At 50.4% G+C, this 26,458-nt stretch overlaps 12 protein-coding genes across 12 annotated transcripts; 6 read left to right on the forward strand and 6 right to left on the reverse strand.

Moving 5' to 3' along the window:
• Positions 1-80: 80 nt before the first annotated feature.
• Positions 81-1,621, forward strand: PC9H_009759 (uncharacterized protein; the record flags this gene model as incomplete). The annotated part of the gene is made up of 6 exons (XM_036779257.1): positions 81-320; positions 396-691; positions 745-934; positions 1,087-1,434; positions 1,489-1,553; positions 1,609-1,621. The coding sequence occupies 6 exons, from the start codon at positions 81-83 to the stop codon at positions 1,619-1,621; spliced, it is 1,152 nt and encodes a 383-aa protein (XP_036628646.1).
• A 104-nt stretch (positions 1,622-1,725) lies between these two features.
• PC9H_009760 (uncharacterized protein) lies at positions 1,726-2,820 on the reverse strand (the record flags this gene model as incomplete). The annotated part of the gene is made up of 4 exons (XM_036779258.1): positions 1,726-2,145; positions 2,203-2,358; positions 2,417-2,615; positions 2,672-2,820. 4 exons carry the CDS (start codon positions 2,818-2,820, stop codon positions 1,726-1,728), a joined length of 924 nt encoding a protein of 307 aa, XP_036628647.1.
• A 207-nt stretch (positions 2,821-3,027) lies between these two features.
• Positions 3,028-4,358, forward strand: ANT1 (ADP/ATP carrier protein; the record flags this gene model as incomplete). The annotated part of the gene is made up of 6 exons (XM_036779259.1): positions 3,028-3,113; positions 3,168-3,188; positions 3,238-3,395; positions 3,446-3,930; positions 3,982-4,170; positions 4,233-4,358. The coding sequence occupies 6 exons, from the start codon at positions 3,028-3,030 to the stop codon at positions 4,356-4,358; spliced, it is 1,065 nt and encodes a 354-aa protein (XP_036628648.1).
• A 102-nt stretch (positions 4,359-4,460) lies between these two features.
• Positions 4,461-7,834, reverse strand: PC9H_009762 (uncharacterized protein; the record flags this gene model as incomplete). Its single annotated transcript, XM_036779260.1, has 18 exons — positions 4,461-4,562; positions 4,623-4,708; positions 4,765-4,907; positions 4,970-5,312; positions 5,379-5,429; positions 5,483-5,549; positions 5,605-5,710; positions 5,767-5,864; positions 5,917-6,159; positions 6,228-6,332; positions 6,385-6,442; positions 6,502-6,568; positions 6,634-6,809; positions 6,876-7,005; positions 7,057-7,246; positions 7,307-7,414; positions 7,471-7,493; positions 7,543-7,834. The coding sequence occupies 18 exons, from the start codon at positions 7,832-7,834 to the stop codon at positions 4,461-4,463; spliced, it is 2,388 nt and encodes a 795-aa protein (XP_036628649.1).
• A 2,488-nt stretch (positions 7,835-10,322) lies between these two features.
• On the forward strand, positions 10,323-12,660 carry PC9H_009763 (uncharacterized protein; the record flags this gene model as incomplete). Its single annotated transcript, XM_036779261.1, has 6 exons — positions 10,323-10,343; positions 10,397-10,435; positions 10,488-10,560; positions 10,608-11,708; positions 11,767-12,051; positions 12,104-12,660. 6 exons carry the CDS (start codon positions 10,323-10,325, stop codon positions 12,658-12,660), a joined length of 2,076 nt encoding a protein of 691 aa, XP_036628650.1.
• Positions 12,661-13,050: 390 nt separating this feature from the next.
• On the reverse strand, positions 13,051-15,078 carry PC9H_009764 (uncharacterized protein; the record flags this gene model as incomplete). The annotated part of the gene is made up of 6 exons (XM_036779262.1): positions 13,051-13,252; positions 13,316-13,632; positions 13,701-14,354; positions 14,404-14,511; positions 14,560-14,668; positions 14,720-15,078. The coding sequence occupies 6 exons, from the start codon at positions 15,076-15,078 to the stop codon at positions 13,051-13,053; spliced, it is 1,749 nt and encodes a 582-aa protein (XP_036628651.1).
• A 466-nt stretch (positions 15,079-15,544) lies between these two features.
• Positions 15,545-16,971, forward strand: PC9H_009765 (uncharacterized protein; the record flags this gene model as incomplete). Its single annotated transcript, XM_036779263.1, has 2 exons — positions 15,545-16,281; positions 16,338-16,971. 2 exons carry the CDS (start codon positions 15,545-15,547, stop codon positions 16,969-16,971), a joined length of 1,371 nt encoding a protein of 456 aa, XP_036628652.1.
• A 197-nt stretch (positions 16,972-17,168) lies between these two features.
• Positions 17,169-18,706, reverse strand: GCV1 (Aminomethyltransferase, mitochondrial; the record flags this gene model as incomplete). Its single annotated transcript, XM_036779264.1, has 7 exons — positions 17,169-17,344; positions 17,418-17,459; positions 17,517-17,633; positions 17,693-17,873; positions 17,927-18,423; positions 18,473-18,575; positions 18,635-18,706. 7 exons carry the CDS (start codon positions 18,704-18,706, stop codon positions 17,169-17,171), a joined length of 1,188 nt encoding a protein of 395 aa, XP_036628653.1.
• Positions 18,707-18,834: 128 nt separating this feature from the next.
• On the forward strand, positions 18,835-19,758 carry PC9H_009767 (uncharacterized protein; the record flags this gene model as incomplete). The annotated part of the gene is made up of 6 exons (XM_036779265.1): positions 18,835-18,924; positions 18,985-19,050; positions 19,105-19,178; positions 19,230-19,323; positions 19,381-19,682; positions 19,734-19,758. The coding sequence occupies 6 exons, from the start codon at positions 18,835-18,837 to the stop codon at positions 19,756-19,758; spliced, it is 651 nt and encodes a 216-aa protein (XP_036628654.1).
• Positions 19,759-19,967: 209 nt separating this feature from the next.
• PC9H_009768 (uncharacterized protein) lies at positions 19,968-20,709 on the reverse strand (the record flags this gene model as incomplete). The annotated part of the gene is made up of 4 exons (XM_036779266.1): positions 19,968-20,052; positions 20,102-20,126; positions 20,232-20,554; positions 20,609-20,709. 4 exons carry the CDS (start codon positions 20,707-20,709, stop codon positions 19,968-19,970), a joined length of 534 nt encoding a protein of 177 aa, XP_036628655.1.
• Positions 20,710-21,649: 940 nt separating this feature from the next.
• PC9H_009769 (uncharacterized protein) lies at positions 21,650-22,316 on the reverse strand (the record flags this gene model as incomplete). The annotated part of the gene is made up of 6 exons (XM_036779267.1): positions 21,650-21,682; positions 21,736-21,771; positions 21,837-21,900; positions 21,956-22,066; positions 22,131-22,201; positions 22,251-22,316. 6 exons carry the CDS (start codon positions 22,314-22,316, stop codon positions 21,650-21,652), a joined length of 381 nt encoding a protein of 126 aa, XP_036628656.1.
• Positions 22,317-23,661: 1,345 nt separating this feature from the next.
• On the forward strand, positions 23,662-24,026 carry PC9H_009770 (uncharacterized protein; the record flags this gene model as incomplete). The annotated part of the gene is made up of 3 exons (XM_036779268.1): positions 23,662-23,718; positions 23,794-23,855; positions 23,915-24,026. 3 exons carry the CDS (start codon positions 23,662-23,664, stop codon positions 24,024-24,026), a joined length of 231 nt encoding a protein of 76 aa, XP_036628657.1.
• Between the last annotated feature and the right edge of the window lie 2,432 nt (positions 24,027-26,458).

Raw genomic sequence — 26,458 nt, forward strand, 5'->3', positions numbered from 1 at the left:
TAGGGCACACAATACGGCCGGAGAGTTCACATCTGCATAGTCGAAGAGTAAATGCTAGGCTTTCCCCCACGTCAGATCCAATGCTGCCAGTGTACACCCCCAGCAGCCCCACTTCTCCTACCTCCCAGCAGGCGGCGTCGCGCTCAGAGCATGTTGTCTCGCTACAGGGTAATAAGGGGCACGAATGGCTCTCCTTATTCGTCAACAGCAGAGCAGCGACGTCAGCGTCCCTCCCACTACTCTTCCAAGGCGATTCAGTGACAGGGCGTGTTGAGCTGGATTTACTGAAGGAGGAGACGATCAAGGCGATCGTGATCTCTGTGCGCTTAAGCATACTTCCAACAACCTCGACAAGTTACTGATGTGTAGTAATGTGTAATTTTTGCTACCATCAGGTATTAGCAGGGACGACCGCCGTCGGGCAGGAAGAATCGAGATTTCTCCAAATTGACAATCAACTCTGGCCTCCAAGTACTCCCAATACCAAAGGACCTTCATCGCAGAAAATCAAAGGCCGGCATTCGTGGTCATTCACCATGGGCTTACCCACTACTGTACCTGTTACTGAGCCAAATGGAAGGCACGGCCAATACCCCCTTCCTCCCACTTTCTCTGAACGAGCAAGTCCGGTATATATCGACTACAGGGTGAAGGTCGTGGTCAGGAGGGGCATGTTTAAGGTCGACCAGCCGTACGTCTTAAAGCCCTTCTCGCGGGTAGTTCGTCGATATCGAGGAATTGTAGGTTGACGTTAAGTTTCGGGTATCTACCAGTCGCCTATCCAGAAGCACCGTCCACGCTACGAAGGATGGCGTACAATGAGGGTAGTTTGTTGATTGGGCCGGAGGGAGATCCAGAGGGGTGGAAAGTGTGCGAGACAGTCAAGGAAAAAGGAACATTATTCGCCGTCAGAGCGGTGGAAGTCAAGTGTTCGGTACGTCTTCCGCGGCCTTCTCAGTGCCATCATGAGGGATGCTCAAGTTTGTTGCGAAAGCAAGTTAGCTATCGCCACGCCGGTAAGACATGATTCCGTTGCCCGCGCGTTCTTCGGTGTTGATCTCGGAATGAACTTGTGCCTACATTAAGCTCTGCTATGCCATCGGCACCCCGATCCCCATCGAAATCACGCTTCGCAGCAGTGACAAGCAAGCCCTCGATCTCCTCGCAACGCCAGAAGCTCTGCGCGTCCACCTCGTGCGTTCCATGACTACAGGATCCGACGCCATGGATGATGACGCGCCGCGAAGAAGTAATAGCCACTTCCTGGAAAGCGTTGGAGATGCGTACTTTTGGATCCAGCTGGAGTCGAAACTGGAAGGGAATTTGGATGGCGCGCCCCAAGAGGGAGGAGAGAGAGGGCGGCTGTTGAGGGGAGAGATCGAAGTGCAGAAGACGTTGAAGCCAAGCTTCAAATTTCCTAGGTTTACGATGAGGGTAAGTCAGGGTTTTGGCATCTTCATTCGCGCCTGTGGGTGACTCGGAAAACAGTACATGATACAGATGCTGCCCTTGAAGGCGCCTGGGTTCACTCTAGCGACATCCAGCGACAAAGCGTTTGTGCCGGAGGAACCGTTGATTAGTGTCCCTGTGACCATCGTTACTCGACAGGCACCCGGGGTAAAGATACGGTCGTACGCTCCGCCTGGGTACGAAAAACGGCAAGGGGGCGATTACAACAAGTCGATGGGGTTCATGGAAAACGGGAACCAGCGGTTTTTCCACCATTTAGGATGAATCTTCATCGCTGTCGTCGTCCACAGACATTAGCAACAGGGTTTCGAATGTGTCGTCGGATTTGGGGCATGAAGTGCCTCGTGCACCTACGCCTTGTAGTAGACTTTGATCATCGTTTGGTACGATCCAGCATGATGACTCAGGTCTTCTATGAGCAATAAAAATGAAAGGAATGTCTTCGGTTGATCCAGTACGTGCCCATGATGACGATGCGCGGGCTTTGTATAGAACCGGATAGAACGAAAACCATAACCCAAAAGCAGACCAGAAGACAGATTCCTTGGCAAAACTGCGAATTTTGTAGGAGATAATGATGGTTTGTGGGGTCGTGAACGTTGGGTTTATGAATGGCGGCGAGGAGAGTTGAAGGAGCGTTCGCAAAAGAGGAGACAGAAGTTCCGGAAAATATACCTGAGAGGTTTTGAATTTAGCGACTCTAAATCTGATATACACGACGCAGCGCCTTACTAGATCGCTGCATACAATGTGGGTGAGGAAGCGGTCAGTGCCGGAGATCAGCTCGCTATGTATCTGCCGTGCTTCCTCCGCGTTTCCCCACGACAAAGGCCTGATGACGAGGCGCTCGGAATTTCCTCTTAGGTTCTCCTCGAGCAACGGACAGACCTGACACATTGCCGGGTTAGCTTTGACGCATGAACACGCCGATGCATAGGACTCTGACCTCTGGAAGATCGGTCACGAGAAGGGTATCCCTCGTGTGTTTGGTTGCTTGAGAAATGTAATGGCTAATGACACCTGACCCCGATCCTAATTCCACGAAAAGACGCGACGATTGGTCTGGATGTGGGTCAAGAAATCGGGGTTCGAATGACCATCCGGGTGGGGGATTGATGTACAACTTGAGGGCAAATGCGGCTTCCCTGATCATACAGCTTGTTCAACGGACATCCGCATTGATGTTTTGCCATCAGCGCACCAAACGCGGCCAGCGATGCCATATTTGCAGATCGCGTCTTTTTGGGCAGACGCGTCAAAAGACCAGCCCGATTCCATAAATTGGTTCGAAATGTCCAAAGGCTTTATCTGCAGGCCCACAGGAAAGTTTGGATCGTGAGCATTGGTCATGGTGGTACGGTACGAGGAGAAGGACGTAAAGATGATCGAGCGACCTGATCGAAACTGATTTGTCGATGTTATGATTGGAGGACCCCGGCCGGGGTAGAGTATTCACATGTGCCGGCAGCCCCCTGTTCGCCCGGCTACCACCATCTCCCGCCCGTTTATATACCTGAGCACGCGCCCTTGCAGGATCTCCTAGTATTGTCCCTCGATATGGCAGCACAGTCGAAACCAGTCCAGAAGCTCACCCCCTTCGCCTCTGCCTTGGCTGGTGCCCTCGGTGGTTGCTTTAGCACTGCGTGAGTGAGCTTTTACTTTGGCATGGATGTCTTGGCTGATTGGTTGTGAATTAGCGTCGTTTACCCCCTAGACGTGTGCGTGTGATGTTCACATTCTTTAACTTGAAGTTGAAGTTTGCTTCAGTGCCAAAACTCGTATCCAGGCTCTGCCATCTGATGCGAAAGGGAAGGGCAAGGACGACCTATCTGTAAGCCATGTATTGTATCGCATCTTCCAGAAAGAGGGTCTCTCCGGCCTCTACCGTGGATTCGGGGCGACGATGCTGAACACCTTCTCCATGCGTCAGTAATCCTTTCATTCGACCCTGGTATAATCTCACCGTTTGCACCAGAATATGCCTATTTCTTCTTCTACTCCTTCGTCCGAGGCTCGTACATCACTCGCATAACACGAAAGCTTCCCCCCGGAGCAAAGGTACCCGCACTATCGACCGCCGCAGAGCTAGCCATCGGTGCAATTGCAGGCGCACTAGCTCAGATATTCACCATCCCCGTATCCGTGATCGCAACTCGTCAACAAGTCGGGCGAACTGACAGGAAGACTCCTGGCGCCGAACCGATAGATGCGGAACCGGCCAAAGATAGCGACGATTCATTCTTGGGCGTCGCCCGTGAAATCGTCGAGGAAGAAGGCGTCACTGGATTGTGGCTAGGAATTAAGCCCGGACTTGTCTTGACTGTTAATCCCGCCATCACGTACGGCGTCTTTGAGCGCCTCAAGAACGTCGTGCTTGCCGCCCAGCAGGCTACTAGCTCGAAATTGTCGCCGTGGACGACGTTCGTTATCGGTGCTTTGAGCAAGACCCTTGCCACCGTGGTGAGTAGTCTCTAAGCAGCTGACCCCCGGATTCCGCTGACCCGGAACTAGGTCACTTACCCATACATCATGGCGAAAGTCCGCATCCAAGCTCGCTCGGCAGATAAGGAGGACGCAGAGCTTCACCACTACGAAAACCCTGAGCCACACCACTTCCACCATGAGAAGCACAAGCACGTTGGCGCCCTAGAAATCCTTGGGCGAGTTTGGAAGCGGGAAGGATTCTTTGGCTGGTATCAGGTACGTGCTCTCTCGCTTCAGTTGACCAGTTGACCAAGACATGCTCACGTCTTCGTCTGTAGGGTATGCAAGCGCAGATTACAAAAGCAGTCTTGTCCCAGGCCCTCTTGTTCATGTCAAAGGAACAGTTCGAGCACTGGGCAGTCGCAATAATGATACTATTTGCGCGCTTTGCGCATAGAAGCTAGAGCAGTGGACAGCATCCATAGCGATAGTAGATGTACTTTAGACGATATCATTTAGCATACTAATGTTATTGTATGTATTGCCCAAAGACACATGATGGCAATCTACGATAATTTAAGTTTGTTGCAGGGTGATGCTCCCGTCGTCATCCCGACGTTGTAATGAATGCACACCGGTCGTAATTTCCATTCTGATTTGCGCCCCACCTACGCACACGATATACCAGTCAGCATTACAAGAAACATTAACATGAACTGTGACTTCACTAACCATTGAGGGAAGAGATGTGAATCTCCAGCAGCGCCTTGCACTGCGAAGGACAAGATGAATACCATCACTTGGGTTCCTCCATCTATGAATCGTACCGTGAACATCACATCTCGCAATAGTGAACCAATGCTGACGTACCTAACGCGGCTGCCAGGATATAGTTATACTTCACAAACCATTTAGGATACCGCGTTCGAAGGTACCACTGGGAGAACCAAGCAATGGCGAAGTACGACAAGATCGAGGAGTTAATCCCAACGCAAAGCCATCCAATATAGTAGCTAGATACGTGTGAACGCCCCCCGTTAATTGTTTTTGGAAATGAAACGAAGAAGTTACCCACCAAATGACAGGTGTGTATAGATAATCCGCCCTTAACTTCGGCCAGAAGCGATGCACGAGCCAAAACGGTATGGGGACGAAAAGCCCTACGACGTACGCCCAAGCTACCCATTGGTACCTTTTCCCGGACGCAAACAACTCGTGGCTGAGGCCACCCCAAGCAATGGCTTGGGAGTTGTATTGCTGAGGCTGCTGTCCGGACCAGATGTTGGTGCCTTCTACGGACAGGAGAATGTCACGTTGGTTGTCGATGATGGAGTTCATTAAAACGTAGTTCAAGACACATCCGAAGAGTGTGCCTATGATCTGAGCGGTGAAGGCTGCTCGAGGAGGAAGCTTAGTATCTAAGAGACGAATATAGAGTCCAATCAGTAAGCCTGAAATCGGAGTAGACGTAGGGTAATGCGTACATTGAGCTATCTTCAGATCTCGCATCAACAGCTGCGCCTGAGTGACGGAGTCTGGGAATAAGCATAAGGAAACAAAGCGATGCAAGCAAGTGGGAATGACGGACTGTAGCTGAATAGCACGAAATACATATTGGCCATGGGTTTGCCTGGATGAATGAAGCCACCGATCATCTACGGCGTTGCTTCAGTATACTCTTTGTTGACGGCACAAGTCAGAAACATTCACCTGAACGAACGGTTGAATAATAAACTGCAGCCCAGTGATAGCAGACAATGTCCCGAAGAACAAGATTGACACCGTTGCTAATAGCATGGCGATGATAAAACCCCACCTAATAGATAACGGTTGAGTTCTACTTGTCGTCACTTTATAAGGAGGCCTACGAACCAGGGCAAGGTAGAGTCTGCCTTATAAATGATGACCAATGCCATAATGACCGAGATGAGGAGGGTCACGATGTACCAACTGTTCGGAGCATCGGGATACTGAAGTTAACGAATAATCAGCAAGCGGCTAGGTACATTGTTAATCTCTCACCTTAAGCATCTCCCGGTAATGAGGATCAAGATCCTTCTCATCAATGCGTTCATCACGCATACCATTGTCCCTCCAGAACCTCCAGTCAAAATCCTGATACATCTGCTTTATTGCGGGTATAGACACCCAGCCGAAGGCCAGAGCGAGATCATCGCTATTCCATAGAAGGAGATGTGTGAAAGTGGCTGCCATGCCCAGGTTCGTGGAGAGTAATTGAGTTACCCAGGTTCCGGAGTAGAAAGGCTATGTTTGTTCCGGTATTAGCATCTAATCGAGGTGTATGTAAGTCGGTCACGACTGTATCGACGTACCAATCCTTCTTTCGCCAGTAGGACTGGATCAACTTCGAGACGATCATTCAGGATACGCAGTTGGTCATAGACAGATCCGTTCGGGTAGAATAGTGTTTGAGAAAGCTAGAGATATACTTCAACTTTCGGTGTGTAGACACTGCTAGGAGGAGCTCACGAAGGGCAGGGATCGTGATTCCCAGATGTTGTTGTAATACACACCCACGAAAACAACCCTGATAACAAGCTCAACCATGTCTGCCCACTCATATACCATAAACGAGGTGGTACGTACATGCACAATATATAGCCAATCAAATTCGAGAACTGTGCCTTGAGTGGGATGGCCATTGGGTTATATCCTAGTAATGGCAGCGATCATCATTAATGGATAATGCAAAGATCCATGAACAAATGTGACGCGTACCTCCAGAGATGTATTGCCAATCCAAACACAGCGAAAGTAAACCCAGACCTTCGTTTCCATTGGACCCGCCAAAGATGCGGGTGAAGTCTGTCGAAGTCGGATTTGCGAGGCAGAATATAGAGAACCCGGTTAACAAGGGGAAGATCCATTCCGGGAAGATTTCCCAAATGAATATACTAAATGAGATAGAGCACCGTGAACTTTCTTTCCCTGCTTGATGCTGATTGTGATAGATAACTTACACCCCAAATGCAATCCAGAACAACCTCAACTTCTTGGTCGCGCCTTGCGCGTCCCTGTACAACGCATCGAACATAGATACCAACGGAATGACCGTAGGGTATAACATCTTCGAGGGGTACAGCAGGACACCTAGTGGATTGGCTGAGTATGGATACGGTACCGCAATACAACCAAGCTTACTCCTGAACAGTCCACCGATGCCATAGCCAAGTAACTGGCTAGCGAACAACAAGAAGATCGAGCTTGCTGGGTTGGGTGTCACATTATAAAACAGTCTCTGGACAGCTAGCACTTCCGTTCCCAGCGCCGAGTTCGCCGCGGCGCTAGACATAATGACGATGAATGCATTTTCTTTCTTGTTGAAGGGGTGCTGGATGGGGCAATCATAATTATCATCCGTGTAGATTGGAACGGCCGGTAAGCAACGTACTGGATTGATGAAGCGGAATACCCCACGAGTGGGAACGAAGGTTTCCCATGCCATACCTAGTACGTATGCTATGATAGCAAGGAACATTGTGGAGACGAGAACAGTTTGCTAGATAAGGCGGTCAGCTCGCGGATAATCCTCGAGGGCGGGCCGCAGATACACACAGGCTTGAAGTAGTAAATCTCCGCTGCCGCAACGAAATCAGCATCATCGATAACGTTGTTTAGAATTCATACCCAACACTCCCCCAAAGGCACTCAGTCCAATTCCAAGAACGAATGCCCTCACTGTCCATGGGTTTAATGAAGGGTCATCTGTCACGGTGAGAACATGTGTGGCGATATCTCTCTCGTTCTCCAAGACGCCGCCGAAATCGCTGTCCGCATCAACGTCTTTAGTCGACTCGATGTCTGTATTCGAGTACTGTTTCTTCTCGTCGATGGGCGAAGTACGGTTGACCTTCTCGACGTTCTGAACTTCCGGCGTCGGTTGACCAACACTGCCCTTCAATGGGTTCGATAGAAACATGGCGAGACACCAAGTGCAGAAGGGTTAATTCGCACGAAGGAGTGGGTCCCTCGCATTATGTAGAGCCCGAGTATAGTTTCGCTCTAGATAAGGCTATATTTATGGATGTCAACCATGGGGTAGAGCAGGTGGGACGTAAGTTGTCCTCGCTGTAACAGCCCCATTGGCATACGACGCTATCGCATGGGAAGTAGACCAGGCATTATACTTTTCAGCGGATAACCAAAGCGACATGGATATTCGCGTTGTTCAGGTCTTCGTCTTCCCTCGAAGGAACGTCCATCACAGGTCCTAGGTCGTGATACTTTCTGAACTGTTGCTGATGAGACTTGGTGGGTACGTCGCTAAATAAAGATGACGCCACACGTACACGGCCTGCCACTCCCCGGCTACAGTGCAAACGCGAGCTTGTGGGTGTAGAACGTGGTGACGTTGTGTCAGCGAGTTATTTTTGTCGAGTTATTTATTCCGCGAGCCTTGTTAAATCCACGATGTTTCGAATCGGCGACGAGCTACCAGCAAAAAAGGATTTTGTTCGTGGTTGTACACGGAGTACTGACGTACGTCTAGGCCAGGTCCTTGAGGCGATAGATGATGCGTGATGCTATGATATGTTCTCATGGGAACATACTTTATGCCGCAGTGAATTCTATGAGAACGTTGGAATGCGGGGTGAGAACGACATGAGACTGATGGGACCCCGAAGAAGGTGTGAAATGCATCAACCTTGATCGCGGAGAACAGAGGCCGTCAAGAGACGTGCCATCATTGGGTGGTAAAATCGATTGAGGCGGGGAAGTTGCGCACGCATAGACGATGTGAGGGTCCGCCAGAGTCGATGTATATTGGGGTTACAGTATACCTGTAGGAGCGCTCAAGATGCTTCCGAGAACAGTCCAAGCATGCGCTGCTTTGATTCAGAGGGTCAGACGAAAGGAGTTACGCATAATTCAGTTTCTCTCGCAGAGAGTACTCGTTGAGATGCACACACCAAACTTGGCCTCGCGATGCCCAGATATGATATCGCCGTTCCATTATACGATGCGGTGGGCGCTGCTACATAAAATACCGAACAATTACCGATCAGTAGCTCGAGTCTCGGGTGAGTACTCACTAGCAATGACCCAAACTGATTGAAGCTACTTGAGACGATGTATCGCACATGCACGAGTCCAGGCTTGCCGTTGCTAGCTGAGGAAATATTACCAGTTCGGTGCGACGGCTCCTGGAGTAAAGCCGTCGACGAATATGTGAATCCCGTCTGCCCAATGAAACTGTGAGTATGTGGATCTAGCCTGAAAGTCTTCTAGAAGTAATGGGGTAGCCGCATCCCGTTGTCGAACTGGTATGAATTTGTCGCGAATGATCGCTGCTGGTGTTCAAGTTCAATCCGCGTATATGATTGCCTTGTCCTCTCAGTGAAGGCAGCTTGATAGTTCTTCTCTGCGCCATATACCGATGCGCAGTCGCGATTCGACACTATGTGCATCTTCATAGGAGCGAGCCTATTCGGCTTGACTGGGGAATTCAACGTCAGCGACCAAGTCCACGCCCTCCTGGACATCTACGCCGCACAGTTACCCTCCCACCCGGAAACAGAGACCCTGACCCCAGTGGTAAACGAGGTTCCCAGAAGTGCCTGAGGACCTATATGGGAATTGGCCTGCCCTTTGGAGAACGAGACCCTTCATGCAAACAAATAGATGTCGTGATCCCAACCGAAACGTGGAACGCATGTGGCCTGAGGCTACTGCCTTTTGAAATGGTCGCCACCATCACGCCGCCACCATTGTTGTCACATTCCTTGAGTTGTAGTTGCGATATCGATGTCCTCAGCCGCGTGCTCGGTACGATGAATGCACGAGGCAAATCTGCGACAGTTCTGCGGGTATCCAAGTGAGCTCGGCGGCCAAAATAGACGACAAGAGGGATGAATGGGACATGGAGGACAGCAAACTGCAGGCTAGCTTTCCCGCAAGGACCTGGGGTGACCGTGCGAATAATAGCCAGGGTCGGATCAGTAACCTTGGCCGCCGGAAGTCCGACCGTATAATTGTTATTCTGCAAGACAATAAGGACAATTGCAATTATTATGAGGACACAGCGCAGTCTCTTTTTTTACTTTCTCTTCTTCCCACCACATCGCCAGTCGAGCTCGCTGTCCAGAACGGCGTCAAGGAGTTTTATTTCTGTCGCATTGCGCCTGTTCGGTGCACCATCTGACACCTTGCTTGGACGACCAGCAACATAAATATCACCTGCAACCTGAGACCATTTCCGGTTGCGACAAGTGGCCAAGGTAAGGCTTTGCTACTCGTGGTCCCGCAAGTGTGCTCATCTGCTTATCAGTGTTCCTGGAGCCATAGCTGCTTAATCGGTGATTCAGCTGCTCCTCATAACTAGGAGCTTGGTATAGCTTTCCCCAAAGCAGCCACTGCGATACCCCAACTTTCCGCCCACCTTCCCCCCTCCTCTTTCTTTGCCCAAGATGATGATCGGTGACTTTCCCGTGAGTTTCATTTGCCGTTGTTCCGCTGCTACCTGGCTCACAGATGTATAAAGGGTGGAACAGGCAACATCGAAGGACCTATCTCTCCCCATGTGTGTATTGTCTATCTGATCCGAGGGTCTTGGTTATTTATCTTCAGGATAGAACTACAAAAGAGCCGTTTATCGGTCAGCCCCTTCACATTTCTCCGTAGAGATGCTGGGTCCAGAGAAGCAAGGTGCGTACCGTAGAAATCAGTTCTAATCTATGCTCATCCCAGTCCAGGGGGTAGTTACAGCTTTGGCATGCGAATTTGCCCCATCATCACAGGCGATCGCCATTCAGTAACCTCTCGTGGCTCTCACTCCGAATATGAGGTGTGGAGGCGATGGGAAGACTGTCTGTGGTTTCAGGAGACCATTGAGCTCGAATATGAACGGTTAGCGAGGCAAAAGAAGCAACGCCTTCTGAAAGGAAAGGGGGTCAAGAAGAACGGGATGTATCTTCAAGACCAAGCCGCCTCCTTCGAATCGCTCCCTCCTGGTCCCGACCCCAACTCCGTTGCACAGAGCATTCACGACTCTATCCCAAAACTGACCAAGAAGGGGACTTTGTTCCGCGCGAGCCAAGCCACCATCGACCAACGACAGAAGGAGATCGCAGGCCTCGTTGAGGGCCTATTCAGAGACGACGTGCCCATGCTCATCCAAGAATTACGAGAGTCTCGTATCGTGACCGATTTCTTTGGTTATTGGCGGAGGGACTACGACTTAGACCAAAAGAAAGGCTCGAAATCGCGCAATTCTGTTTCGAGCAGCGTATTCTCAATGTACTTCTCGCAATCTAACCCGAACCTCGCCATCCCCGAGACTACTGTACCACCTATCCCATATTCTCCCTCGACGATCACAGTCAGGACGAAGCGCTCGCAATCCAGCCCAGCGAACCCAATGTCTTCGTTCACTAATCTGCCTTCAGCAGTATCTTCAGACGAAGATATCCTTCCATCTCGACCTCGCCCACGTCTCTCCTCCCAATCATCTGCATCTTCATCTTCCTCCCACGATTCAGCCGGCTCGATTCTCTCCAGTGCATCCTTCATTGTACCCGATGACGCTTCCATTGTAATCGATCATAGCTCTAAACTCTCTCCGGATTATACGTTCAGCACGAACAGGCCGTCATCGAGGGGATTGGAAGCACTTCCGGAAGATGTAGAATTGTCAACGAAGCTTGACAATTGTCTCAGACCACCATCTGCGGGCATGCGTACCCGACGGTCAAGTTCTGCGGCTGATGCAAATCGCGTCTGTCATATCTACGGCACTCCACCGCCAAGCGCCCAAGTGTCGAGGACGAGCTTGGACAGGCAGTCAATTTCTCCAGGTAAAGTGGCCTCATATTCAACATTCAATGTCTCAGTTCTGACAATCATCTTACTTAGTACGCCGTGCTAACCGTGAATCCATGGTATCCGTGGCATCGGGGATATCTATCATAGACAATTTAAGTGGCATGCTCTCAGATGACGGCGGATCTCCCGATCATCGTAGAAACGCGAGAGACTCGATATGCAGCGTAGCAACATTCATGACAAGTAGCTCCGCTGAAGCGATAATCCCTCTTTCTCTGGCCTCCTCCCCAAACAGACGCCCCCAGTCATCCAGGCTACGTCCCTTCTCTTTTGGTGAAGAAGACGAGGAAGACTTCATAGATCCACATCTATACGGTATGTCAATATTATCTCCACGCTTGAATTTGATTAACTGACATTTCTGCAGATGAATTCCCTATGCCGCAAATGCCAGAGAGTCCTCGTAGCCGCTATGCACCCCCGGTTATTGCCCCAACGCCCCCTCGTCCCCAAACCGCTTCCAGCGTCAATTCAACACAATCATCCCTTTTTCCTCCATCTCCCACAGGTTCCGCGTTCACACAACTCTCCGTAACTACATCTTCCTCCGTCTCTCCATACGACAGCTTCTTTGTCAAGGCCGCATATGAGGGCACGATCATGCTTTTGCGCATACCCTCAGAGGCATCCTTTATGGAACTCCGTCACCGGCTGTCTGAGAAGTTCTGCAGCCAAGGAGTCCGTCTTCCCCACGAATTCGTATTATTCCTGGTCATCCCGTCATCACCCGTATCGAATCCCCGCGCGACTGCTGCTGGGAAGAACAGAGACCGTTCAAATTCATTGGCTTCCACAACATCAGCGACTTTCGACCAATCAAGAATGCGCCCGATCCAATCAGATCAGGATTGGGATACCATCTTCAACTCCATGGATGGAACCAAATTGACATTCAGAATATTAGACCCCGCCAACCTTTCATAACATTTCTTCTGTATCTTGGATCATTCATCTGTATTTTCGACCATTCATTCACCGCGGCAATATGCCCCTTTCGTTCGTTCGACTTGCTTATCTTTAGTCGGTAACGGCTACCACTATCATTAACCATCCTGCATCTCTCTACGTTCAGCTCCCATAGATTCACTTCATTTGTTTATAGCCCAGTACGTTAAGAGACTGGCCCCGTGTAGCATTCTTATCTAGGCTTCGTAAAGCCCTGTGTATATTTACTTCGAGGTTCGGACCAGGATTATTCGTACCTTACTTCACTTAGTTCAATGAGGATGAGTTTCAAATCATGTTATCCGCTACAAAATGAGTATTAAGTTTTAACAGAGCGATCTACAGTAAGTACTAGGAACATAGTTGGCGTTAGACGGATTGAAAGGCCTCCGCCGGTCTGGCGGACGGCGCACCGCCTGGTAACGGTGATCTTGTCCAGTCTGGTAGGAACATTTTCGTAGGTTTTTCGGGGCTCATAGATATATCCATAGACTCATCGGGGTCCCTTTCTGCAAGTTCACTTTCATCCCACCGCTCACGGGCGACCTCTGCACCGCCAGTCTTCAACGCACTTGAGTGAACCAACCAACATCAGCATGTGAATAGGCATTAGAAAGGGGGTACGTCTACTCACCCAGCCAGAGACCCACCCACCCACGCAAGTGTAGCAGGTGTGAATGCCGGTGCCTTTCCGGCGGAAGCGCGGGCGCGGTCAGATGCTGGTGCAGGCGGTGCGGGATTGTTCATAATGGCGATATATGGTATCAACGGTCGCAATGAGGCATATCGATCGTACTTGCGGGTCGGGACCGGGGCGTCGCCTTGCTGTTGTGGAGGCGAGACAGCGCGTAGGAGCTCCGCGTGCAACCTGGTGATGAACCCTGGCAGCATTGGGGTACCTCCCACAATCAAGATGGACGACGCAAGTGTTTTCCTAAGATCCATGGGGACCTGATCGCCACAAATAGGTACTGATCATGAGCTCATGGGGTGATAGCGAGGACAATGTGGAAGTGTACCTTAAGGAGGGCATCCAAGATGACCTCGGCCACGCTGGTTTCGTCGACATCACCCCCTTCAAATAAAACTTCCGCCGCTCGCTCCCGAATCCACCCAGGGATAATCAGCGTCGCACGACCAGGCCCAGCTTGATGGGTCGAAGCAGGCGGTATGCGCATTTGGAGATCTGTAGCCGACGAATAGCGTTTATACAAGGTGGAAAGCGATTGAAGGTGATTCTCTTGCTGTTGTCTCTCCCTCTCCCTCTGCCCTTGCACAGGGTTCGAAACAACGGAGAAATCAGACGGAGGAGGGGAGGATACAGTGCTGCTTATGTGAGAGAAGTCTGATTCCGACATGGTTGTGTCACTGGGAGGTACCTCCATCTCGAACGAGTCATCCGCTGAGGCCTGAGGCTCAACAAGAGAAGATTCCATTGCAGAGCCAACGAAGCAGCAGCGGGTCTTGATTTCTTCCATTATTGCGTCGGTCAATACTTCTTCGGGTATTCTTGTAGTGCGATTCGCCGCGGGCACATTGACGGCGCCAGTAATCGCTGGAGGGGGTATATAGGTGCCAAAGACCAATAAGAGGGCACGGAGGTGGGAAGTAAGTCGGGATCCTGCCAGTGGTGTGGTCTGAATATAGGAATATAGTGGTCGCGACGCGAAAATCTAGAAAGTGTTACTCGATGATCTACACTGAAATGACACGCTAACGCACTGGGATGGCTACTGACTCATGATGACCGCTATCCAGTACAAGGCCTGTTATTCGGCCAGATGCAAAGAGAGCGAGCAGGTGGCTAGAAGCGAAGGATATCGAGGGAACCTCAGGCTACATTGGGTATATGCTGTACTGTGTTTGCACTGCACTCACTTGTAAATTTTGGAAGAGAACTCGGGCCAGGATGTCTTTGATGTGAAGTGGTAGGAAAGGGTGCTCGACCAATATGACTTTACGAGATTTCGGGTCGGTCAACAAGGAGCTTTGGTGTCATCAGGTCGGGGTCAATGGTGGAAGCATTGTGCGCACTCACTCGTGGAATACAGACCTCAGTCGGGCCTCGAGCTTGACTTGGAGAATTGTATCCTCTTCGGCCCTTTGAACGGGGTCCGTAGCTCTGTCAAGCCCCCACAAGGCATCCCCCGTCGCGCCGTCAGCATAGAAGACATCCCTAGGCTTCCCTTCTCCACTGAAGCCCACTTTCCATATGCGAGAGCCTGGGTCGATAACAATGCGGTCTTCGGTGCCATACAGCGCGTGCCGACGCGTCGTGGTGTAGTGTGGGGAAGACTGGATGATATGGGTGCCAGCAACCCTAGACGTTGCTGGTGTCGATGGCACAGCTGCCGACCTTGCTGATTCGCGACCAGGAGTTGACGGTTGCGCTGCCATTGTCGCCAACGGTGAGTAGTCGTATTTGGCAGGTGTCTCCTATTAGGACTAGTTTGAAATATTCCCAGTTCAGTGGTCCCCCGATTCCAGTTTACTTCCTCGAACCCCGACGTTGTTCCAACGTTCTAACTCTCAATAATGTTGGGCGCCGCGAATCCTTGAATTGGGAGGGGGATCTATCCCTCACGTGATGTCCTTTAATTTAATGCAGCAGCACTGACGCTGGTGGAGACCGCCGAAACGGCGAGGGAGCAGCGTGGAGGGCGCAAAGGCAGCCCCAGGTCGCCATTCTTCGTCCTATAACCTCAACGTTACAGGTTCTTCGGAGAACCTTGCTTAACGAGCACCATGATCATCAACGACAAGTCCGACAACTATCGGAATCAGGCGCAGGTGCTGTATTTTAGCTAAGGGATCTCACTTCAACATAAACTGACACGTTTTCGTCCTCAAGGAAACACATAGCATGGACCGTGACTGGGAAGATCTCTCCGAGGCCAGCACAGTAGTGGCAAAGCCGTCACCTAGTCCTCCTCCGGGGGCTAGTATTCGACTTCATACGCGTAAACGACGTAGTGGAGGGAGACCCTCTGTCGTCTTTCAGAAGGCATCCACCAGACGCGCCCCTGCGTCGCCTACGGCACAGCGGCCTCGTCGCGTGGTTGTTAACAAAGAGGTCTGGCTCAATGGCATGCTTGACCTGACAAGCTTCAGTGCCAAATACATCTTCGATGTAGTAAGACGCGCCGTCTGGTTCATGAAGTTCCCCATATCCATCCTGGTCTTCGTCTGGATGCTGGCCTTTATCACGGTAAAAGTTCAAGACACGCTCCGCGCAGCTCTGTCCCCCGTTTGCTTCATCCCAGGAATATCGAGTTTACGAATATGCCGGCCAGAAATTCCCCACAGAGAGACTGCATCCAAAGCACCGCGCAGGGCAGACTATCCCGCGATGATTGACATGCAGAGCAAAAGCTTCGAAGAGCTCTTGGATCAATCCGTCTTCATGGGAGGCGGTGGGCTGTCTCTAAACATCAAGAAAGCGGAAATCGCGAGCAGAGACCTTCTCACCTTAATCAAGTACAGTGACATGAAGAGCAAGGACGTTCTCGTAGAGATGATGGACTCTTTCGTACTCGACGCGCAAACCGCGGGACGAAGTCTCAATAAGCTGAACGCGAAGATTGGCGGCGCAGTGGACAGGTTCGTCTACCTTCCCGTTTATTATCATTCAAGTATGACTTACATATTTTTCGAAGTATCACATCAGTCAACAATTACGCTCTCCGAATCATTGAAGAAGCGCAAGCAAACGCTGCTTCGGGGTTCTCTCTGAAGGCGCTCATACCTTGGTCATCCAAACCGGATACACAAGCAGTCGTCACGGCGACATTCACCCAAGCCATGGAACTCTTGTCCACCCACCTCCGCCGCCTCATCCTCGAAGCCGAAATCTCGCACGCAAGTCTCGAGAAGCTCGAAGAACGCCTCTCCACCCTCCACGAAATCGTCACGAGAGAAGACGCCGCCCTAGCCGCCTCTCGCGCAGCGCTCTTCGCTGATCTGTGGACGATTCTAGGGGGGAACAGGGATAAAGTCGATCAGCACGACAATAACCTCGCTTTGCTCAAGAATTTAGGAGGATATAGGAATAGAGCTTTGTCGCTAGTGGTGTCTGCACTGCACACACTGCGTGGTTTGAGTTCAGAGATAGAAAACCTGCGAGAGAGGGTGTCTGAACCCGAGCTCATTGGGACCGCGACCCCCATCGAGGTCCATATGGAAAGCATCAAAGCGGGTTTGGGGCGGCTCCAAGAGGGGAGGCTGAAAGCTAAGGAGAGAGAAGATTATGTGCTACGACAGATCATGGGGGAAGAGGGCATAACTGATTGAAGGCAGCAGGACTAAGTCTGTATTGGTTTGCTATCGCTATTGATTGTTTTCGTTCGGTGTAGCATTGCTTTGTAGTATATCATCATCAATGTATTATATCTATGTGTTATGGCCACGTTTGTGACAAGCCCTAACTACGGAACGAGAGGACCAGTGAGAAAAGTACTTTCCAGAGATCAGTGCATGGACGGGACCTCCTAGCCTCTGAAATAACGGCTCTCGACGAAGGGCATTCCTGTGACGACGGCCTTGCGCCGCTTACCACGGATGTCTACCTCGAGTTCTGTCCCCTTCTTGTGCGAACCATTTCGTACGTAGCCCATTGCAACGTTCTTGCCAAGTGTGGGTGAGGGGATGCCTGACGTGACAACACCTGTAAAAATGCAACGTAAGTATACGCAAGTAACAAGTACATAAATCAGCAAGGTAAGGAAGGAGAGACATACCTAATTGATCATTGCTTTCAGGCGTAAAGATTTTAGCACCCTCTGTGTTATCATTCGTTAGGTATGCAAGTGAGTTGGCTTGGATGGAATGGCTCATACCTCTAGCTGGTGCACCTTCTACAATCATGCCTACGCGCCGTCTTGGAGGACCATTTTTGATATCTTTCAGGATGCGATGGGCGCCAATACAGTTGATATTTTCCTTTCGCGATTTTCCTGCGGGTGCGACGGGACGGTGTCAATGGGAGATACACACCAAGTTATCGGAAACTTACCTATGACCCAGCTCAACCCAGCTTCTGCGACACTCGTGGTTTCGTCGATGTCGTGGCCATATAAGCACATCCCGGCTTCGATGCGGAGACTGTCGCGAGCACCAAGACCACATAGTTGAACAGGAGGGTTCTTGTACACTAGTTCAGTGAACGCGAGTGTTTGGTTGTGTGGGATCGAGATCTATTCAGGAAGGTTTAGCGGTACTTCAGGGCGTAATGGGTATAGATACCAACCTCAAATCCGTCCTCTCCGGTATATCCCCCTCGGGCGACATGGAGGTTGAATCCTTCGATTGGGATGTACGCAGTTTTGCCGAATGTCAGTTGTCTCAGGTCAAAGGATGTCAGCGACTGCAAGAAGGAGGCAGCCTGTGGGCCTTGCAAGGCAAGCAGCCCCCAACCATCTAGGACCTCCCAATCCACCTTGCCAGCTATCTCCTCGTCCTTTAGACGTTCTGTGAACCAAGCCATATCCCGATCCCGTCTTCCAGCATTCGTTACAACATAGTACGCATCCTCCGCGTGCTTCGTGATGATCATATCATCAATAATGCCCCCGTCTTCGTTCAAAAGCACCGAAAGTGTCGACGTGTAAGGCTTAAGGGATGAAAGACACGAGGGGGTGAGCTTCTCGAGAAATGCAGTAGCACCCGGCCCTCGGAAATGCGACTGCAGCATGTGCGACACATCGAACAAGCTTGCAGCGGTCCGGGTGTGGTTATGCGATGCAACTGATAAAATGCTGAGTACCCGAATTCGCTGCAACGAGGTAACGCGCACCTTGGCCTACGTCGCCGTATGATAGCGGCATTGACCAGCCCGCAAATGGGACCATCTTTGCCGCATTTTGGACGTGAAAATCGTGCAACGGCGTTTGTCGCAGCTACGATAGAGAACGACTGGTCAGAATTTCTCGTGTAGACGGAAGAATTTTCTACGAACCTGCTCAGCTTGAGTAGCAAACGACCTGGCCAACGACCGCGACAGCCTCGACACTCGAGAGACGGCATTCATGGCGCGAGGGATGGTGGGCGCGAGGTTCAAGAGCTGCAGAGTCGAGTCCCGGGTCGTATATAACAGGGGTCAGGGACACGGCGCTCCGGAATTTCAACTCGAGTCCCCTTACCTCTCGCCACATTATCATGCCTGTAGGTATCGACGCCTGGATTTCCCAAATACCACCAATAACGCGGGGATGGCTCACATTGTCCGTGCTCACAAGTCTGGCCGTCGTGAGTGCCGTCGCGCTTTCTGCGAAGGGGAACGCTGTTGACTGCCACGTTGTCATCCAGCAAACGCAGCTGGTGACACCGCTGCAACTCTACTATAGCCCACGAAGTGCATTTCTCAACGCACAGGTGCGCTATTATGCCGGAGTTGTGTAGCCAGTCTCTCATTGAACGGTATTGTAGCCATGGAGGGCAGTCACGACATTCTTTTACTTTGGATCCATATCGCTGGACTTTGTATTTCATCTCTTCTTCTTGTACGTCGTAAGGCACATTGGCAACAAAGCGCTTTCTGACCTTATCAACAGCATGAGGTACAGCAGAATGCTCGAGGAGTCATCGTTCGCCAACCGTAAAGCAGATTACTTCTGGCTTCTGCTCCTGTCCTCAGTGATGCTCCTGGTGAGTCTGACGGACACGCTCCTATGCGCTGTATTAATACGCTTCAACGTCCATTAGGCTCTGTCCCCCCTCTTCAACCTACCCTTTCTGTCATCATCTCTCGCCTTTGTGCCAATTTACGTGTGGTCACGCAGGCACCCCTCTACACCAATATCTCTATTCGGTCTGTTCACCATTACAGCGCCATACCTTCCTATCGCTTTGGTGGCCTTCTCGTGGGTTCTCAATGGGACATGGAAGGCCGCCGCCGGCGATCTTGTTGGGTGTGCGGTTGGGCATGTAGGATGGTTCTTCAGGGACGTATGGACAAGGGAGATGGTCGGCGGGAACACTTTTATAAGCGAAGCGCCGCAGAGCTTGTGAGGACCTACTTTCCCCCTCTCTGACCATTACTGATCCACGTATCACAGGAAACGGTTATTTGGGGATATATAATTGCTTGTATATTTAGCGTGCGGGATACTATTAGTGGTTCAAAACGAGCGCCATTAGTTCAACCATCAATGGAATGCTACACTGCATAAGCGATACAGCACAGCATGCTATCAAACGAAGATTAGTAGTAGATCTCGTACACAAACGAGATCGTAATATGACAGAAATTATATGGTGTGTACATTTTGGGTCCATCTTCGACCCAGCACTCATCCCCGGATAGTGGCATGCGGATCACTTCGTTTCGATGTACTTCCTGCTGCATTGTTGCCTATGGGTTGATTTCCAATGTTCCTGAAGCGGGAAGTAAGTAAACGGACTGTCTGTGCAAGACGGGACTGACCTTTTGGTGCGCAGGTGAGCAATATCTATAAATCATAGATCAGCCTCCGATAGACATCGAACAGAAAGAACAACGAACAAGATGACGCGGCATCCGCTACAGGTTTTGAGCTTTGCTCCACCAGGCTTACCACATAATCCACAGACCGTCTCGCTCTTCTTGTCCTTCTTTGTGGAGGTGGTTTCCTGCCAGTAACCATGGGAGTCCGGAGAGAAATCCCGCACCATCGATTGTCCCTTCTTGAGTTGATCAATATTCGTGTTCATCGCATCTGGGTGCAAAGGCATCGTATACGTCTTTGCTCCAGACCGGACTGAGTTAGTTGACGCTAGAGCCGCAGAAAGACCCTCATGCGCGGCGTTGATATCGAAGTGAGTCACGTCAAACAGCGCTGGCGGTTTACCAAAGCCTTCGTAGTTCGGAGAATCAAGAATCTCGCGCTTCTTAGCCTGCCTAGAATGTAGGGCGTCATTTCGTCACAACTTCTCCAGTTAGAGATAGGCATACTGACTTCCCGACATAATCCGCCGCGTTAACTCTTCCACGAACTTGGAATACATGAAGCATCCCTGCATGTTTTCCAAAGGGAAGTCCAGTAAGGCGGCCATCCATTCAGTTGGCCCTCCTGAGCTTACCTCCTGGACACATTCCCCGGCCGTCTATAATCTTGATACTCCCATCTGAGTCATCGACGGATAGGATTCGCTCGATCTAGTTCAATATGAGCCGTGATCCTGACCCATGGGTTCATCAGCCTCGCTTACCACTAACGTGTGGTGCATGCATTTATCCCCAAAGTCGTACAAATACCAATCTTATCTCCCTCCTTCCCGAACACATGCGCCTGTGGGATGATTAATGATGCGTTCGTCAAACGAAGTTAATCGATGGGGCTGAGATGAAGTTCCTTAGGGCCCGGTCTGCTCGTCGAGATGTTAGTCCCTACCTGCCAAATTTGGCTCCCACGGTTGGACCAAACCTGGCCCAAACCTACTCCAAACCGACAGTTTGGTCTGCTGTACCAGGGGGTTTGCGGGTGGGTTAGGACCTTCCTGTCACATTATTATGTCAGCGTTAATATACCTGGTGGCACCTTGTATCAACTGCATTATCTATTCCCTCCAATAAACAGTACTACAGCTTGTGGTGTTTATTTATTAATGAATGTTAGTGGTGAGATAGCAGGACGAAGAAGTGAAAAAAGGACAATCCGTGGCTCGAACCCGCAACCTTTCCGTGCTAAAAAGTAGTACTCAAGCGCGCAAACCGCTAAACCAACGTACCACATGTTAAACTCTTTTGGACTAGTATATCACCTACTGAGCCGGGATACTTCAGGTCGCCGACAAGAAATACAAGAAATACCGAAAGCAGAAGTTTGCATGTATTTACTTTGTATCTATTGCCGCTTTCCCACCATGATGTCTGTGACTTATTTGTGACGATTCCCAAGCGCCCTGAGCAGACTCCAGCGCTAGGTTTTGTCAAGTTCAATCTCCGCCAACCCCAGGCCCGAGGGACTGACATCTCGACGAGCAGACCGGGCCCTTACTTATCATCAGGGAGGAAATCATAACCAACCTGGAGGAAGTTCGGTGAGCGGCAGAAAGGCCAAAGGGTTTGGAGCTACGCACCTGAGCTACATGGGCCATAACGACAGCCCTGCTTTCCTAGAAAAACACATAGATGCTTTGAGCCTAGATGACGTACGTCCAGCATCTGGACAAGAACTGACCTCAGGACCATATACGGATTCATCTCTATAATCGGTGAGCGTGTAAGCGTGCAGGTTCCGTACCCTGCCGTAAGAAGCAATCAGCTTTGGCTCAAGAGAATCTTGATTGATGGGCGCACCATCCCATTACCGGGGCTATCGCCTTGTCTTGTAAAACACTAAGTTTAATTCCGGCTGAGACGCGGAAATGTCTCCACACTCGTGGCTGCCCGGTACTGTCTTGGAGGTGGCTAAAAACAAGATCGTTTATCAATACCCTACATCAAGGTTCTTTTCCTGTAAACATCGGCTCACGCAAGGTATATCTTGACGATGACATCTTGTTTGGGAAGCGTCCCTAAGTTTGTCCGCTTGAGCTGTTCTTTCTAGGACAATTGAATCGACGATCGGGCTGGGAGTTTCTAGAGCGCCTACCGGTACCTTCCTTTCCATCAGGACATCGACAAATTGTTCTTCTGGCTTGCGTTTGCCGCTACTCATGTAGAGATGCTGGTATTTTATCTGACATATTCAGTCAGCGGGTGTCACTGAAGGGCACGAGCGAAGCCCTTACCGTTCAAATCATAGTCGACACGCCGTCAACTACATACGACGTTTATCTGTTTAGCGGCAAAATTTGACTTACTGTAGACCACATAGATTCAGGAACATTGTTATTGTCGTCGGTATAATGGTCAGCCCTACTTTTGCAGCTGTTAGCGCTTCAAGCACGGAGTAATACCATATTCGGACAACATACTGCATAAACCCCCCAGGCGTGGATTTCCCCCTTAGGACCGGGTTGAGGCGTAAATGTCTTAGGATTAGTACAACGTTCTGCTCATCGATAGGGCATCGAGGTGAAAAACCACGCCGTCCGCATCCTTGAGGATATTCAAGCGATGCAAGTCCTTCGCGACTTTTGCTGACGCCGAAGCGCATTACAACGCTCGTCGGTAAGAAGCCCACTCGCTGCCAAGAATGGGGTGCATCGTATCCCCAGAGCATGATGCGTGATCATCGAGAATCGGATTTATCCCCTGGCGTCGGCTTGACGAAAGCTGGCATCCCACCAAGCGAAGTTTGCGCGTAGTCTGCTGGGTTGATGTCCTCGTACATGCCATTAGGGAACATTGTTGTGGTTCAGCGCAAGTAAAGCAGCGCGAACGGAACTTGCAGCAACCTCGAGGTTTAAGGAAAAGGAGCCCCCGCGCTTCAACTTGAAGCTCTGCCCTGAAAGGAAGGTTAATTGCCTTCGATCAAACATGTGCAAATAACGCGTCGCGTCAATATGTCGCGCTGTACAGAGGCGTCCTACTTCGGTACTGATGCAGGGAACGCCTCTAGTTCTACTTCACCCATCACGTCGATTTATCGAGCCAAAGCCAACCATTTGGCAACTTCATTAGCCGAATCCCACGGCAATATCTTAATGTAACTTGAGATCCTGAGAGATCGTTTAGTGTCGGTGTCGGTTGAACGAGACAGCTGTCGGATCTGCGCTGTGGCTCTCTTCTATGATGAGATTGGATGAGCCAACCTGAGCCCTTGGCCGAGGTTCTGACTTGCAGTGGCTCCTTGATTCCTCTCCTGCACAATTTTATCTTATTATGTGCATCTATGACCTGGGCGCATCGAAATAATATGCATCCTTGGGTAGCAGCGTACTTGCCACTGCCCTACTCTAATACCGTCGACGCGGTTGGTCGAAGACTCAAAAAAGCCGTACCCTGGTGCAAATAAGGGTACACACCACTATCGTATTTATTCCCTATCTTCTCCTTTCCTCTCTTTATCCTCGACTTTCATCATCTTCTCGGCGTAATCAACCGAATTCAACTATATAATGCCCAACTCCAGCAACGGTGATTACTCCTACAACAGCTCTGGGACCAACTCCCAGGTAGGCATACCCGCGCTCAATGGTGCGGCGTTGTGCTAATCTCTGCGTCCATCTCTGCGACCACACACAACTCAGGGAAATCATTATTGCTCCCGCGACTACGGTAATGGCTCCAACTCCTACCATCACTCCAACCAGTGAGTAAGATCTGTACATCGCGCCGACGACGAATGGAGGATTCTAAGAATATTTCTAGGGACGGGAGCTACTACTACAGAAACCCCAACGGCTCTACCTACCACAGCTCTAGTGGCGGCCAATCCACCTACACCTCTCCCAACGGGAACACCTACTCCAAGAGTAAATAAAGGAGCCTGCAGAAGATATAGGAGAGTGACAGGAGCTGTCATCAAAGGTACAAGCCTTTTTTGGAGTGGCTGTCTCTCGATCTTATTCTAAAGAATAATCTCAGAACTTTACGAATTGAATACGCCTCTTATGCTACGACCAACCCCGTAGTATCGTAAAAACAAAATGATTTTTTTTGCGCCCGTGATATGTAACCGAATGGTCGTGACGTGCTCGCAAGAAAGCCACAGCTTCTTTCTTTGTCGTTTCCCGTCATCAAGCCGAGTTCTTCTCATGTATCTTTGCGCCGGCCATCCAACATCATTCATCCGTCGTTGCCACCCTCGTCGGTGATCCTTCGCTTCACGTCTTGGTAAATATCGACAAATAACGCGTCGAAGACGCCGCGATCACGATTTACACAGCCAGCCAACGGAAAAAGCACGGAACTCAAACCTCATGCACCCGCCTCGTGCATGGAGAGTGAAGTGTATTCGCTTGCGGAACAGCCATGCTCGCTTGCCTCATAATCCGCGCGAAGTTGAGGCGACTCTCAGTGAGTTGGTGGCTTCAGTAACTCAAAATCCTCGGGTTCTAACTGTCAATGTCGCTAGACCAAGTCGATGAACGAATGAATTACTCTTGTGTTTTTAGATCGACCCCCTGGAACAATGGTACATACTGCATCCGGGGACCGAAATGCATTCTGTTTCGATGGCGTATGGCTTGTGGGCTGCCCGAAAAGGTGCACAACTGGCTTAAGGTAACCCTGGAGGCACTCGGAGAGCACTGCCTCGAACCCCTCCTTTAGGCCTCAAAACAAAGGCTGGTGAATAGCTAACCCGATTTCGACGCGGGGTCCGTATGCATCGGTATGCACTTGATAGCTGTGATAGAATTTGGCCATACTGACGAGATCTTCGAATAGTACATCCAGACTTGTTCGATGCACTGTCTCCGTCCAAGAACATTTGATAAGCATCGAAGAAGCTACACCCCCATATTTTGTGTCGTCATCATCAAGCTGCGCCACCAGTTCCAGCATGCATGCCGCACGGCGTATTGACCCTACTTGTCCGTCAAAGAGGGGCAGTCATATTATCACAGAAGGTCTATAAAAGTACCATCGACAGACCCTCGTTTCGTTCAACGTTGTCGTAAACGGCCCATGGGATCCGGGATTCCACTTCGTCTGGACTTTCGTGGTGCTGATATGATATGTCAGCTAGGTAGCCATGTCAGTCAGCAGTGTCGTTATCGATCCGTCGTAACCTCGCAGCACCTCAAGGCGCATTCTCGTTCGATGTTTCCTAGTAAAGTCCGCAAATCCACTGGTCTTTCAGACGAACGGACGCCCAACGGTGAGCCGCCAATCCTCTCTCCCACCGTGATAGCCGTTAATAAACAACCTTCAGGTTCGGCCTTCGGAGGACGTATTTTATATGTGGCCTCGTCTGCTTTGGCTCATTCCAACCTTGATGGCTTGCTTACGCGATGTCACAATCTGCGATTTCCTAGGCGTCCAAACGCGCCTTCTATCTGCAATCCGATCGCTGCGGTTCTAGCTTTGGTAAAGAAGCAGGCCGTTCGCTCCGTTTGTACCGAGGCTGGGAACGTGCATGGAGGTATGTGCTGTCGGCCTTGGGGCGCTGAGGCCTGCTGACGCGCGTAGGGTTTGTTGTATACGTCTACCTACACGCCATATGGTGGGAAGGAGCGTCAAGGCAATCTCCAAGCTTCAAGATTGTCCTGAGAGGGTACTCAGGTAAAATGTGTATCTGGAGTCAGCTTATCTCACTTTATTTAGGGAGTATTTCCCATCTGCAAACTGAACTTGTGACCTCCTGGCGCACTTTCCTAGCCGTTCGTGGTTAGTAGCGCGATTGGATGACTGATGCATGATGGTTAGTGCTGATGGCATACTTGCACTGCACATCATCATCCATCAGGATTATGCTGTTGAATCATGGAAGACTTTGTGTGCGCAGTGGCGGAATGCCAATGCCGTTTGAACCTTCCATTCCAGGATCGATATGGCCTTCCAGGGCCACTGCAAGCGGTGGTTGCGTGGGATCTAGAGATATCGATCCGGGAAGTTCCATCGGGTTTCAACGATCCAAACAGGGCCAAATAACGAATTTAAGTTTATTGATCAGGCACTTCGGGATAAATATGAGCACGTGGAACGATTCCCATGCCTTGGGGGAGCGTCACGCAATATTGACTGCGTGCACCAGTCCTTGGAAAGCTTTCCAGGTCTTCAAGGCGGGGAGAAATTCTGACCCAGACAATTGAGCATGAAACGTACCACAGAGACGGAACCGAATTTCTTATTGAACGGCGTTGTATAATATTGCATTTTCCCTCGCACACGAATACGTAAATTGCGATCTAATCGAAATGAGATCGCCGATTCAAGATTGACGGTCATCAGGCGTATACGGCGAGCTTT

The sequence above is a fragment of the Pleurotus ostreatus genome (assembly GCF_014466165.1).
Source record: "Pleurotus ostreatus strain PC9 chromosome Unknown scaffold_7, whole genome shotgun sequence".
NCBI lineage: Eukaryota > Fungi > Basidiomycota > Agaricomycetes > Agaricales > Pleurotaceae > Pleurotus > Pleurotus ostreatus.